This window comes from Anguilla rostrata, chromosome 11 (assembly GCF_018555375.3).
Source record: "Anguilla rostrata isolate EN2019 chromosome 11, ASM1855537v3, whole genome shotgun sequence".
Taxonomy (NCBI): domain Eukaryota; kingdom Metazoa; phylum Chordata; class Actinopteri; order Anguilliformes; family Anguillidae; genus Anguilla; species Anguilla rostrata.
The window spans coordinates 20,330,047-20,345,679 of record NC_057943.1 but is presented as its reverse complement, the minus strand read 5'-3'; the positions used below and the strand labels follow the sequence as shown (position 1 = coordinate 20,345,679).

Sequence of the window (15,633 nt, the reverse complement as noted above, 5' to 3'; positions counted from 1 at the left end):
TGGGACATTTTCTGAGATAAGCGGAGGGATGCCCTTGCTGTTGAAGTTTCTTGATTCAGCACATTTGCAAGACTAAAATACAAAGCCAAGGCAAGTCAACGAAAACAAAAACAGGACTTCCCAGTATTGGGAGCTCAAATGGTGAGAAACACAGTGCCTGAGGTCATAGTTCAGACAAAACATATAAAACAACTTTATTGGTTCTGTCAAGAAAAGATCATTATTAATCAGTACAACTCTTCTCTTTGAAAGTTCATTTACTTTATTGGTGGATTTGAATAACAATGGTAAAAAATGCAGTCTACTTCAAAGTAATCTCAATAATCAAGGATATGCAGATACATATTTATATATACACACGCAGGCACGCTCACACGCAAACACACACGCTCACAAACACACGCAACTGACATCAAGTTTATATGTGGCAAATGGCTTCAATTCAACCAGGCAGGTTTCAGACTCCTACAATCACAAAAGTACATTTTTATTTATTTTATTTGAATTTAGCAAACCACTGTAATAGAATTTGGAGTTCTTTACGATGCTCCAGTTTTGCTGCCTGAAATAAACATTATTGTCTCTTGGATCTGATTTCTTTGACTTTGCTAATAAAGAGATATTTGAGAGAAACAGCACTGCGGCGCAAACCGCTGGCTAACTGTGGGCCCCATCGATTGCTGTGGTAACCCTTTCCTTCCTCTTTCTGCAGCAAAGACCCTCTACACAGGCTCATCCACCCAGACAGGTATGGTCAGCAGAAAAAAAATGTTCACATTTTTTTTCTGATGAACTAGAAGTATTTTACTTCCACTAAAACCATTTATAAAACGTCAGGCACGCGATGGGGCAGAACAAATTTGGAATACCGGAAAAAGCCTTAATATTATAAAGGGGGCTAAAATGTGACCTCAAACTGGAGATCACAAGATCAAAAGATCTAGAAGTCACTGAAATGAAGTGCGCCAGAGAGGACTGTTAAATATCTGGCCTTGTTTCTCTTAAAGAATGGTGCGCTATTGTGAGCTGAACAAAACTGACCAGCAGAAACTACTCCAAATTCTTGTGTAATACTATTCTGCAGCGATGACGACTATTTGAAAACACAATGACACATGTAAAGATTCACAATTCATTTCATTTAAATAATATTGTTTTATAAAAAAAATGAAAACAAAAACACATGAAAACAATGAAATAAATAAACGGTTTAAGGCTGCCAACCACTCAGAGGGGGTCCCTCTTCATTTTGGCTGGTGCTGAATAGATTCTATCATGGCTCTTGAAGAACTGTGACTGACAATGCATGGGAGGGGTTTCACAGCATAGTGTTCAAAGCAAACTGCAGGCTTGAGCACTGATCCCGGATCAGCGACCCTGACTCTTTCCCCAACCATCCTGCGTGAAACACAGACCCAGAGCCTGAGCGGCTCCGTCAAGCATCACCTGACACTGTGAGCCCTGCGAGCGCCAGGGCTGGCCGTTTCGCTCAAACACAAAGGGAGAGGGGGGAAGGTGCCATGGCCCCGCCTCCCACTCAGCACCCCCACGTGATTGGCTAAGTGACGTCAGCTCGTGCATGACTGGGTTCCAATTAAGACAATGATACATGCAGGAACAGATGTCTGCCATACCATAACTGGTTTCAAACAGCACAGAGTGACCTCCTCAAATGGGTTTTTAGGGACAGCACCATTTCATGAGGTGGGGGGGTTGCTAAGCGAGAGTCTCGGACACAGGTGGCCCCTGACGGGTTCCCCCTCCCTGGGTTCTCATTGGAAACGGCGCTGCGTTTGGGTGGTACAGATGTCTCCCCGACGGGCTACACCTCCTATCGGGATTTAAAGTTCACCGCCGTCGCGCACAACCGCCATATTCTAGCTGCTCTCTTCTTTCTATACTTACCATCACTACAACAACAGCAACACAGAAACCACTAAAAAAATCTGAATCAATTAAATATATAGAGGCCTGCCTCTAAATTAAATTCAAACTTCAAACATAAAAACAAGTAATGTTTTATCATGTCTGTTCATATAAGATACTATTTTTGAATGGGGTTTTTTTTAAGTTGAGGCATGAAGGGGTGCAGCTAAATGGGAGGAGGGGCGCTGCAACGAGGGGCTTTCCACATGCACAGACACAGGCTCGGCTCCGCCCATACACTGGCATTTACACTTGTACCCCTAAAAGGAAACCGTGACCTCAAAGTAGGAACATTAAGAGTGACGTGTCAGACAGCAGCGCTCAGAGGCACCTGGCAGGTCAGGACCCAACCATTTCCTCCCCCTCCCCTCCCCCCATGGTCCCAAACCGCCCCCTCAATCCAACCCCCCAGGGATAAACAGGAGTGCCAACGCAAACCTGAAGAAAGATAGGGAAGCTGGAACTACTTTGGGTGCATTCAAATCAGGAGGGTGGAAACTACATCACCTGGATTTACATCTCCGGAAGAGAGGAACCTCTTATATATTGTAACATCAGTGTTCATAGGCTTGCGTAATGGCCTTTTTTTTTTCAAAACGACTCATAAAATCGATTATTCAAAAAATTTTCAAGCGATGAAATCTCCTATTGCCCTTCAGTCATAGAACAGATGCCTTAAGACCACTGTGTGAAAGGCACACACACACACACACACACACACACGCGCACACGACTGAAAGAAAACAGCACTGGAAACGAGCAGAATGTGTGAGTACAACTTCGGCCTGTGGTATCTGAGGTCAGATATGACACACATAGCGTTCGCTCAGACACAGTGCCTTTAACAGCACACACATGGCTATCGCAGCTCTGCGCAGCTCCGCGCAGCTCCTGCACCTCTCTTTAGTGTCTCTTGGCTGGAGCCCGTGGAGCTGGCAGCGAGGCCCATTGTTCTGTGGGACAGCCAGCTGGAGCGCGCTAACGCTCCCACTGGGCTCAGCGAGTCCTGAAGGGCGGGCGGGCTCCAGGGCGATGCACCGCGCGCGTCACGGCTCGCCAGCACGCCTGCGTCTCAAACCTAACGTGCCAGAGGAACAAGCGGTGTGGCGAGCGAGGTGCACAGATGAGGGCCTGCCTTTGGTGTGCGGTCTCACTGCTTAGCCAGAAAACCCTTCCTGCTTACTAACCTAAGTGATATAGCGCCAGTACAAGGTCAGCTAATAGAATCTCATCTAGTCCAGCGTCATATCCAGCAAGTCAAATCTTCAAAAAAACAAAAAGAAAAAAAAAAAAAGATTTTCAAATCCATCTCAGGTGATCCCAAAAATCACCAACTAAACAGTGAGGAAGTCAGGTGGCAGTGCCCTCACCCGGCTCTGGCGCGGGCACCACGGCACTCTCTTACACTGAGGAGGTGCCCGTTTCTACAGGTGCGTTCAGTGGTGTACGTGCCTTGAGCTGTCAGTGCTGGCACGCTGTCATTGTTCAAGCACACCCTGGAATTAGCTGCAGCAGGGTTTGCATACAGCCTGGACTGTGCAGTCGACAGGCTGTGTCCACACTGGGCCACTTAAACAGGAACTGGCAGCAGGAAAGAGATGAAAACACTAGCGTTGCAACCAAAGCACCTGACGCAGGATGATCCCTCGCTTACTACGAAGGAGGAGTTCGTTTGTTTTGGCTGCATTTGTTCCCCTTCTGGACGAGCAAAAAGAAAGACAAACAGACCCGGCAAACCCAACGAGACCATGCTCGAGATGCCTCAAGGTCCAAGATTGTTTTCCACACAAGCCCACGGGAAATCAACGTGGGCGTGTGCAGCACAAATGAGAACAACATATCTTGGGCTGAAAATTGTGTGTGTGTGTGTGTGTGTGACTGCTCATGCGTCTGTACATGTACACATGTGCATGTGTTCTGTGGGTGCTGCAGGAATGCTTCTATCGGTGCGTGTGTGTGTGTATGCATATATGTGTATATGTGCGAGGAAACACTGGCTTCCCCAATTCAGTGCATTAAGAAACGGCAAACACAACATCATTCCTACTAATCAGCAGTTACACGCGGTTTGGAGAACACTAAACTTTACAACGTCGCAGGAGCAGTTCCACTGATCAAGTGTCCGTACGGACACGCGCGTCACGAGCACGCGGCCGGCCAGCGCTGTTCGATGCCCGCGCGCTGTCGGGAAGTCCTGCTCATCTTGGCGAGGGCGCGTGTGTTCAGGTCCTGTGAGCGCAGCCGGTTTCGTTTGCGTTTCCTTTCCAGTGGTCCCCCGTGTTCACCGCCCCTCTTTCAGTGCAGGAGTGTTTCACAATACAAAAAAAAGAAAAAAAGAAAAGAAAAAAAAAAGACAAAATGAAAGTACTAAAAAAAGATATACTACTTCAGGAAGTTCCACACAGAACCAGCTGTGTGGACTCATACTTCTGGCTGCTTGGCGCTGCTTGTTTCTCAGTGTAGAGGTTCAGTGCAGCTGGGGGACCCAAAGGAGACTGGCCACGGGTCCCCGGGCTATGGGGGCCAACAAACGGAACACCAAGAAGAGTGTGTGTGTGTGTGTGTGTGTGTGTGCGCGCATGTGCGTATGTATAAGTGCGCACGTGTACATATGTGTGTGTGTGTTTGTGTGTGCGCATATGTATCTGTGTGTGTGTGTGTGTGTGTACGCGTGTGTATGTGTGTGTGTGTGTGTGTGTGCATTTGTTTGAAATGGAAAGGACTCCCTAAGCTAAGACTGGGACAGGGAGTTTGTTGCCTAATGGTGCATGACCTGATGGAGGCACTGTTGCTTGTTGTGAACTGTAGGCAGCTCGGTCTGTGAGCTCGGTCTGGAGTCCGAGTCCCGCTTGGAACAGAAATGTCTGTGGTCAAAGTGACAGTGGATTCGGCCTGCTCTGCAGCTGCACAGGAGGGGGGCAGGAAAGCTATGGCGTGAGAAAGGAAGGACAGAATAAATGAGTAAACGGGAGCAGAATAAAGCGCTGCAGGCAGGCCTAAGGCATCGGTCGCCGTGAGGACTGGGCGCAGACAGCAGAAGGATGGGCGGAGTTACGGAGGCGGGGGAGCGTATTGGAGGAGCCAGTGCGGACACGCGGTTCGTCTCCTTGTTCGGTCGTTTGAAAAAAAGACCAGCTTCTTTTTTGGGGGGAAAGCGGCGATGGAGACCGTTGAAATATGGCTGTAGTGGGAGGCGCGGCTGTCGCTTGGTTACGAGCGGGGGTTGCCGAGGGGCGGGCGGTCGTCGCTGTAGCCGGTCACCGGGGCCATCTCCCTGGTCAGGCTGACGGTGATGTTGGTGTACAGGTGGCGGCGGGTGACCAGAGGCTTGTACCTCAGGTTGTTCAGTCCGTCCAGGCCCTGCCTCTCCTTGGACTGCCGGAGCAGCGTGTACCTGCAGGGACCGCAGAGGGGATGAGGAAACAGGCCAACCCCCCCACAAGTTAAAGATGGCCGCCATATTTCTCTGAGGCAGCACACCCAAAAATAGTGGCTTGGACACGCATAAGTCTTCATTCACAACTTCCACATCTTTGACCATCAAAGAAGGTCACACAAATGCGTTCTGTCTAGCCAGCCTTCCTCCCGGCGTCAGGAGAAGTAATTCTGAGCGCTCCTGTTGTGACGCAGGTGAATTTTAGAACAGGTGTCCAGTCTCACCTGCCCAGGAACTGCGCCTCTCCGTGGTGGTGGTGCGGGATGGACATGTAGCGGCCCATGTCGCCCAGCGGCCGGCTCACAGAGTACCCCGCGAACTGCACCCTGCGGGGGGGACGCAGAGCGCGTTCAGGCGTGAGCATGCTCCGCAGACACAGGTACACAATAAAACACAGGTACACAATAACGCGCAGGTACACAATAAAACACAGGTACACAATAACGCGCAGGTACACAATAAAACACAGGTACACAATAACGCGCAGGTACACAATAAAACACAGGTACACAATAACGCGCAGGTACACAATAAAGAGATGCTGTTCGACCCAGATCAAAGGGCTCTGCAAAGACCTTTACTCGTTCTGTTGTACGTGCCAGAAGCATTCTCAGTGCATAATATTTCCCAATAATAAACTTAATGGCCGTATAAAAAGTGGTCATGGCAGTACAATCACTGGGTGTGTTCTGAAGCAGACTGAAGTCCCACCTCTTCTGAGTGCATCTTAGTTCACCTATTATTCCCACGCCATAGCACTCTCACCTTTTGAATCAATTCAGTTTGTGGTTTAGCTTGTACTTCCTTTGGTTAGCTCAGAGTTCTTTGTTAGCATTTTTCTACTAGTGATTTAATGATGTTCTTAGTCAGGTCTGGAACTATTGCTCATTTAAACCAGGTGCATGTACTCATATTTCTCCAACACTGTTTTGGAAAAAAGTGTCTGTTATATGAACGTAATGTAATGGAATAAAAGTGGGCGGTTTGCATTGTTGTCTCAGAAAAATTCCTCACCTGTTCCACAGGTCATCGTCCTCCCCTCCCCAGCCCCAAAAAGCATTGGGGAAACCGTTGATTTTTTGGAACTGCTCCACAGTGAGACCACTGACCCCACCAAAGAACTCATTGTATGGAAGCCTGCAGGGAGCAAAAAGCAATAAATAGCATTATAGGGGACAAAACAGCCAAAAGCTTGATAAAATAGGTCCAAGAAAAAAAACAAAAACCTCACTAACATGAATATATCATCAGCCATCCAGAGATTTGAAAGTACTCAAATAAAAATGAAACACAAAAAAAGTAGGTTGAACCAAAGTGCAAAGTGTTTAACTGGCTAGTTAGTTAATATCTCATTATAACCACAACGTATTACAAAGGTGAGTCATATTACACAGGTGATTCATAATACGTTCAATGCTAATTAGCAGTATGTGTCAGCTATGAAAGAGTTTCTACAGCAACTCACGACCTAATGTGGCAAGAGGAAAAGTGTTGAAAATTACGCCAGCGTACACCAAACACAAACCACATTGGCAAAGAGGACAGACACTTAACAGGACAGTTGCCAAACACCCCAAATAAATGGCTTAAAAAATGAACCACAGAACTGAATGAACACCTCTATGACTCTGTCTCAACAAAATAGGCATTTTGTATACTTCACTACAGTGATACAGTGTTAGATACTACATAGCTTTTAGGTAAACTAAGTATTAAGTGCAGTTTAGTGGTAGGAATAGACAAGCAGTGTTGGGCTGAATGGCCTGTTCTCGACTTACTTTATGTTATGTTATGTTCTGTTATGTTATACTTCACTAATTGAAAAAGTTATGGTCTGATGAGTCATTTTTTACTCCATTTTCTTCAAGTTATTTATATCATTATCTTGTAATAACAAATGTTGTTTTCCCAAGATAACGGCATAACATCTGAAATCTTTACATTCAGTTGTGATTTTGTGCCAAATTTTTTTTGAATAAAAATTCATTGTAAATATGCAGACCTTTTGGAAAATATACCATACATGACAAATATTTGTTTCATTTTCTGCTATATTCAATTTCCAAAAGGGTTTACACTTCAAATGTGAATCTAAACCATGGTTGTCTATTGGACAAGCCTTTGAAAAGCCAAAGAATGCCTTTTACTTGGGTTTATGCATAATGCCTCACTCACATGTAGTAGTACTTGTTGAGCTTCACAGCAAAGTGTCGGGGCATGTTGCTGCAACCGTAGTAATTACGGTCGTTCTCCAGGATGTGGTCCACATCGTGGAAGACCATGCAGTCCCAGTTCAGGTCTTTCATGGCCTCCTTGAACCCCACGTTGAACAGCATGGCCCGGTTGAAGGGCTTGTTCCCTACCTAATGCACATACACACACACACACACACACACACACACACACACACACACACACACACACACAGGTTTTCGTTAACACATTGCAACATTAATTCCATTAGAATGCGTAATGGAATTAATGAGCGTTGAGTAAGCACTGATACCTTGCACTCAACAGATAAGAATGCTCACAGAGTACAACCCGGGTACTTACACAACCCAAGGCATTTCTACACACAAAGACGTTGGGATGTTGAGAAATCAGTGGGAGATATTGTCAAACAAAAACTCCCAACCCCTCCCACCACCTTTTTCCCACAGCTACCAAATACCTTGCATACTGTGGTGCACTGGTTCAGAATCTGGGGCATAAGTGCACCTTGGGCTTCTTCAGATTTCTTCAAGGGGAACTGAAATTTGGGATTTCTCTAACTGATTCCATCCATTACTGTAATAATAGGTATTTTTCTTAATAAGCGATTGAGACCTGTAGCATATCACTTAACTCCCAAGAGCAAATTCAAAATGAAGCAGGGAAAGAACACATCTCACAGTCATGCAAGCCCTTCACATCCAGTTACTGTACCACACACTGAGGACATCACTGTGTGCTGGCGTGTGCTTTTTGTATAATGGCAGGTCTGGATGACCACACTGTGGCTCAGGGTCAGGGTTCTTTTACTTCTTCCCGGGCATAAAATTCTTTTTTTTGCATATGGACCACGTGCTCCACATCCTATTTACTTGAAATTACACATGTGTAAACAAAGAAGACACCTTCTTAAAACATGGCCAGCCATTATGCATTACTCTCTCACCAGGGGGACGCGTTCGGTGATCACATACGACATTACACGCTGATAAATTCCCCGGGCCATGGCATGGGGGGGAGTGGCGTGATCTGCCATGGCGCGCGGAGCGGAGACGGGGGGGGCGAAGGGGCTGACCTGCTCGATGACGTAAAAGCCAAACTGGATCCGCTGCCTCTGGAGAGCGGGGATGAGGTGGCGGAGGAGGATGGGGAGGTGCTCGTGGCGGTTCCGGAAAGGGACCAGGATGGCCACCTGAGGGCAAAGATGCAAATGCCAAGCGGTCACATTACCACACTGAGGGCAAAACATAAGCCTCTATCTGATGCCAGCAGCTATTTCAGGGAACTGGCGTGTGTTGCCAACAACATACAAAATGAACATATGGCTGACAAAAATAAGAGTCATACTGATACTATGTCCTTATTACCATCCACAAACCTGGGCCTAGGGCTGTCATGATCACAAAAGTTTGAGTAACAATTAATTGTCACACAAATAATTGTGATTAACAACTGAATATTTTTATTTTTTGTTATTTAATATTCAACTATTATAAGCCGAATTAATAATTCTGTAATGATACATTGTTTATGAAGAGCCATTTATTGACACTGCACAAACTTAAATAAAACTCTTTGCTTTAACATACCGTACTTAAAAACCTTCAACATATTGTACTTAAATTATTTAATATCAGAGAATTTCATCTTTTACTTGGTTACACAAGTCAGGTATTACGGTTTGGGAAATGTATGTTTCTCTTTGCAATTTGTATAGATTGGCAAATATTTGTACCATTTCCTAAAATGCTCTCAACCGTATTGCACGGCTGCATTTCCTTCGGCACACATCGCGGCACACCGCTCCTTAATGCGCACCATGTGGGGCTAACTTGTTCATATTTTGGCAATTACCTTGACTGACCTGAAGCGATTGCAGTTGAGACTTTAAATTTAGTTAACTGGGTCGGGTGGTGGATTCAAAAGTTGTTTCTGAGGTTCACTGTATTAGCACTTTTTTACCGCTACTTCTTTGTTGCCGATGCAAGACATCGTCTCCTCCAAGTTATTGGGTTCTCCCCTCTTATTTGGGGTTCAAACCAAAATGTCTCCAGATGGGTGCAGTTGTATTTGGCTTTGGAATTAAATGTATGTTGTTCAGTTAAATAGTCTTCTGCCTACATCGAAATTACATGGCTGTCAGCAAAGTGGTGGAGTGAGTATCCTAAACGTCAAGGGGCGTGTGCACACTCTGAAACAATGCTGAAGCAATCTCTCTGCTCACTCCCTGCGCATATATTTATTTCCGACAGCTTGAGCTGAAAATCTGGTAATATGTCGAAACTGTGGACGGAAGTACATTAATGTACAAATACAGTTTAACTTACACATAAAAATTAATATGCAATGGAGAAAGCACAAAACCTGAAGATAAAACACTTATCGTGAAATGAAGCGATTAGGCAAACTGAACGCGGGTGGTTCAAATAATCACAATCATGCGATCATACTACAATTGTGACAGCCCTACCTGGGACCTATTCACACGTTATCTGTTCCCAATACTAATGGTATGTTATCATGTATTACAAAAGCTTTCGTTGTTCTACAGTTTTCCCCCCTCAATTCTTTCAATGGCAGGCTGAGTCCCACTTAAGAAATGCTACTGTGTTTCCTATAACAGTGTGAGCGAACCTGCCTGGGTTGGAATATGGACTAAATCCAACAACCGATTGCACAATTGCCTTCAAGATTACGTACATAATTTGGTGCTCATTTGGCCTTAAGCCCAACTGAAGATCATCGAAGGAAGTCTTATCAGCAGCAGTGAAGGAGACATCTCATCTCAGAAAGGACACTTGGAACAATCTGAATTTAAGGAAAAGGGTCTGGGCGTAAATGCCTCAGACTGCAGAACTGAAGGACAGCATTGTGACTGAACAGGCTTTTATTTTTTAACTTTGAGTATCAGGAATCAAAGCTGAAAAAAACCACTGTATGAGGTGTGTAATGTAATACTCATACAGGGGTTTTCTCTGCTTTTGATTCCTGATACTTACAGTATTACCCGAGCCTGTAGCCAGGGAGTCTAACAAGAATACATATCTGTTTTTATACCACTGGAGAGCAAGAAAATAACTGCGGGGCTCCCCCCAGGGTTAAACCTGGAAGCTTTCCAGTTATGTGAAACAGCCTTCAGCCCACAGACATTTTTAGGGGGTTCTGATATTGGATTCCGCAGATTTCCAGATGTGGAAGGGCTGCACTGACAGATGTGGGGACTGGGCAGGAGGGAAGGAGCTATGGCTGTAATCTTTTCTCAAAGTGACAGGCCTCCCCAAGGGAGATCTAAAGCATGCAGTGAGCACATAGTCATCTCCAGCCACCTTCACTGTCAAGCTCAGACCTCTCCTTTGTCGAAAGCAACCTGGCCCGCAGAGATAAGAACCTGCACTCAGACCCCTTGCTTGTATGCCTCTGGTAGCCACGCCCTTCCTTCACCCAAAGTCATGACATACACACACTAGTATTTGGGCGAAAGCTGGAACACCGTTTGTAAACAGCCCCAAGATCTTCCCTCATCTTCCTCGTGCTTTATTTCCATAGATGAATGACAAACACTTTCAACTTCATTCTTCCAGGAAATTCTCACTATCAAGCAAATTAAGGAACCAATTGGTGATTATGCTCCACATCTCAGCAGTGAAGTGTTTACTAAAGACTGGTGTGAAATGACAAGGTAATTTATAAAACAGTACAACTGCAACAATGGGCTTGTCAACTCGGCATTTTTGATGTCACCCGTGAACTATCATTTAAGAATGAACAGACCAGCTATGGTTCCATGTGGTTAGTTTAAAAAGCTATCAAGCAGCAACAACAGGTTTGTTAACAATGAATTACAGTATTTATGTTTTTTATGGCATTTGCAAATTGTCATGAGTGGTGGGAAAGGGATTTTTTATTTCTCATCCTTCATTACTTACTTGCATCGTGAGGAAATGACCTTACTTGCATTATGCTGCATACTAACAAAACAGCAACCAGAATTTACTAGCTAAGGAGCCAACCAGGCAGCTGGGCATCCATCCCTCTGAGCTTAAAGGTACAGTGTGCAACTTTATTCAATAAAATAGCCCTCATTTAACATAAATCAATAGCTAAAAGGAAATGACATTCTGTGTGAGAATCCTCAGGTCAGGTTTATGCCTTTATGACATGGTTTTCTAGCTGGCAACTTAGTCTGTTTTACAACCTGTGTTTATATGACCCAAAGTTCCAGCCTGAACACAGCATGCTGTGTCACCTTTTTACGTTTTCCTCTTTGTATCAATCTCATACACATGCTATTTGTGTGATGCCACAAGCCAAATGACTGCGTATTGTGAAAGCAGAAATGAGTCAGACTGAGGGAATCTCACTCACTTTCCAACGGGGAACACAGTCATGGGGCTTCCAGTGTCCCCCCGCAGCCAGACTGGGGTCCCCCTCCAAAAGACTCCTTTCAACATCCTCCAGGGCAATCTCACTCATGTTCACATCCACTGGGCCCTCTGAGAAACACACACACACACATAAACCCCACAGCTTCACTGCTTTTCAACAAAGGCCTGCTTCAAGGTGTGGGTCTATGTACAGGCTAGTTCTCAAACGTTACATTACCATTCTTGAATGTCTAGTCATGGAATGTAAATCTTTTTGGAATGTAAAACTTTTGGGAGCTTGAACACCTGCACAAGTCTTGTGTATCGTGTGGCAGTACAAAGATACAGTCTTCAGCAGTGAGATAGCAGTCCATACTCACTCATCGAGGGCAGCCTTTCAGGGCACCTCTGGTTGGGCAAGTAGGTGAATCCCTCTGGGAGGTAGGTGGTTGTCTGGACATATGGCTCACTGATGTCAAAGTCATAGGCATAATCTGTACAGAGGACAAGGAACACTGTTACAAAGAGTGAATGGAGAGAATAAAAATTGGAAGATAGCATTTATCTTATTTGTATTGTTCTTCTGGTGGGTGTTAACACAGTCGTACTTCATTAAGTTGCTTGCTAATAATAGTGTTCACACCTATGGGGACTTTAGAAACTGTAAGACACGGATGTGTGACAGTGACAGCACGCAGGCCGACTGCGTATTTGAGTTGGTAAACTAGGCCTATCATTCATTTGATGCAAACACAGAAGCTAACTGCTATCGCTAACATGTCACTTTCAGTAATGTCAAAAGTCAGACGTCATGTTTTCACACCTCTCTCATAAAACTAAGATGAAGTGAACCACGTCATCATACACGTGAAAACATCTGGACCTCCAAGCAGGCCGTGCTAGCGAGCTCAGCCCCTCTCCCCCGCGTGCTCCTTCTACCTGTGCCGTTGCTGCTGTAGGCTCCCCGGACCACTTGCTCCAGGACCTGCGCTCCAATGCTCCGCACGTTCTCCCTGATCTGGATCCCCCGGGCTTGGACCATAAACAAGTACTCATTAACTGTGTGGAGAGAGGGACAGGCTGTGAGATGCGGTAACGCTAAAAGAAAAGCCCCCCCCCATAGCAACAGGGTCCACCGCTGCAAAGAGACGTCTCTTTGAAAAACCCATGCCACCGTCATCATCTTCCTAGTATACACGTCATCTTCCTTGCACATTATTTGCATACACAAAGTACACTTTCAACATTCTTTCACAAATGGCTCACTATTGAGAAAGTTACAGTAAGGAAGAAACTGCCACGTTCCAAAGCTCAGCAGTATAGTGACTGAATCGATGAGGTTCTGAAAACAGTCTGCCACAGTGCATTGGTCAACAGGGTTTTTGCTGTCACCTGTGAACTGTAATGATCTAAATATGTGATGCCATAAGCCAATTCCCTTTGGCGGAAGAACAAAATATTACTCAATTCATGTGGGAAGTGCATATTTGCAGGAATCAGTCAGTCTAAGAGATTGCATCATCATTTGGGGGCAGCTGATACAGGAAGTATGAAGGCACATTTTTCCATTTACATGACTGCTAATACATGTGACCTGAATGTGAAGCATTGTCTCTGTACTTCAGCCCTGCTGTGACTTGAACTTCAACAGGCTGTGATTTCAAACACGTGCTCAGCTTCCCCGCATAGCAATGAAGAAAATGTGGTCTGACTACATGTGTACCCAAGGACGTACTTTGAAAAGGACTCGTGTATGCCTTCTTGTAAATCTTACTTATAATCTATAATAAACATGCACATACATAGTTCACTTCATATAAAAGGGTTTCAACCACAAACACTCTGTTTAGTCCAGTTATCTCCAGCCCAGTGATAGGTTGGTCAGCTGACGCTGTAGGAACTGGGACTTCTGATACACAATATGTGTATCGGCTGATAAAAAAGGTCAACAGCCCTTTGAGAAATAACTTCAAAGTTATTGCCCAACTTGCATTTCCACCACCCAGCCTACCACCCACCATGCCTCCCACCCCAGCGGTAATGCTAGTTTACAGCTGCAACGCCAGTATGCACTCAATCCAAAGTGTCAACCATAAACCAGTCTAAAAGTAATTAAAAAGTATTACAGCTGTTTACTAGTTTATCTTAAGTGGTACTGCTGCTTTTTAGATGCATTCTAGTTAACACTGTATGACACTTCACAGAGAACATCACACATTTACGAAACTGATATATTAAAAAAACATAGAACAGTATTAACCATAAATAGTGCCAGAATCAGGCAGCAGTACTTATGTAATGCTAACAAGTTATCCATCATACCTGAAACAAAGGTCACAACTCATAAGATTTTTATGCAACCTAGAATCAACTGTGTCAAATATATCTCCATGGTAACTATCAGGCACAGATAGTTTAAACTTAGTGTAAAGCAAAAGTCTTCAGTGTTTAGATCTTAATGATCAAAATCAGGTCTTTTCTATTAAACAACAATTAGGCTGGACAGGCCTAATTGCTGTTATTCTGTTTATTATTCAGCCCCAGCCTACATCTTTAATTTCCCACAAAATGTACTCTAATAACAAATTATGAACAAATGCTAGTAATTACACTACCGGTGCCTGAGTGCATTTCCACTGCTCACTGATGCCTACATGACCCTCTTCCTTCCAGTCTGCTGACTGCATATATTTGTCAGACACACACACTTTGCAATCACCTGCCTGTTTTAACATGCAGCGGCCTATGTTTATTAGTGTGTTTTTGACTTCCTGTCTTTGCAGAGTTCAACATTTCACATTTCAGGCACAGGCATGTACACCATGCATACACGCAAGCATGCACACACACCCTCTCTCTCTCTCATACAAACACACACACACACACAAACACGCACATGCACGCACACAACCTTGAGAATCTGCCTCTATCAGACCGTACACCAGGAAATCTCTGTTCTCAAAGAATCCCATTGAAGAGGGCCAGAAAGATCACATTTGAGAGCACTAGCATTTAAAAAATATTTTTTCATCATTAAAGGGTTTTCAGGCCCTTCTCTCTAATCTTCTAAACCTCTCTAGTATTCCAGACTACTTACTGTGAAAAATGTAATTAGTAACAAAGGACGTGGACTTCAATGGCACTGCAGTGGTCTGGGTCTGATTGGCCATTAGTGCAGTTTTCTCGCTGGATGCATGTGGCACACAGAGACCAATCGCCCGTCCTCTCTCCCACACACACAACGTCTGCATTTGGTGCTTCTCCAAGGTGACACAACAGATCCACTGGTGGTTATTCACCATGAGAGGCTTTTCTGCCTGAGAGTGTCGTCCCTTGGGAGCAGCTTACTACACACTGGAGACTACGGTACACCTGAAACCCGCATTACAGTACAGTACCCTCACCAGCACAGTTCAATCGCTTCTGTCTGCAAAGACAACATTCTATACAACACTGCTTCACTAGAGGCTGAAGTAGACCACGGGAGCATTTTTTTCCTTCACAAATGCAGGTTTTAAATGTACACAAGTGCTGCATATTTTCAAAACCAGTTCTTATCCTCGCTTTTTCTTTTTTGACACTTGATAATTATTCAGTGTAAAATTTGTTATAGCCTAAATGCCTGGAATTCCATACACAGTGATCATTCAATACATGATCCAGTACACATGAACATTAATTCATTTAGGGCAC

General features: G+C 44.7%; 1 protein-coding gene across 3 annotated transcripts in view; it reads right to left on the bottom strand.

The window, feature by feature from the left end:
- Nucleotides 1–239: 239 nt before the first annotated feature.
- The window catches only part of b4galt5 (UDP-Gal:betaGlcNAc beta 1,4- galactosyltransferase, polypeptide 5), a 32,070-nt gene continuing 16,676 nt past the window's right edge, over nucleotides 240–15,633 (bottom strand). For all 3 annotated transcript variants that reach the window (XM_064298639.1, XM_064298638.1, XM_064298641.1), the window contains exons 2-9: nucleotides 12,880–12,999; nucleotides 12,321–12,434; nucleotides 11,942–12,069; nucleotides 8,652–8,768; nucleotides 7,538–7,725; nucleotides 6,377–6,499; nucleotides 5,587–5,688; nucleotides 240–5,320 (exon numbers count right to left, since the gene is read on the bottom strand). In XM_064298639.1, coding sequence (XP_064154709.1) covers nucleotides 5,137–5,320; nucleotides 5,587–5,688; nucleotides 6,377–6,499; nucleotides 7,538–7,725; nucleotides 8,652–8,768; nucleotides 11,942–12,069; nucleotides 12,321–12,434; nucleotides 12,880–12,982 — 1,059 coding nt within the window. In that variant the 5' untranslated portion in view covers nucleotides 12,983–12,999 and the 3' untranslated portion in view covers nucleotides 240–5,136. The remainder of the gene's footprint in view (nucleotides 5,321–5,586; nucleotides 5,689–6,376; nucleotides 6,500–7,537; nucleotides 7,726–8,651; nucleotides 8,769–11,941; nucleotides 12,070–12,320; nucleotides 12,435–12,879; nucleotides 13,000–15,633) is intronic.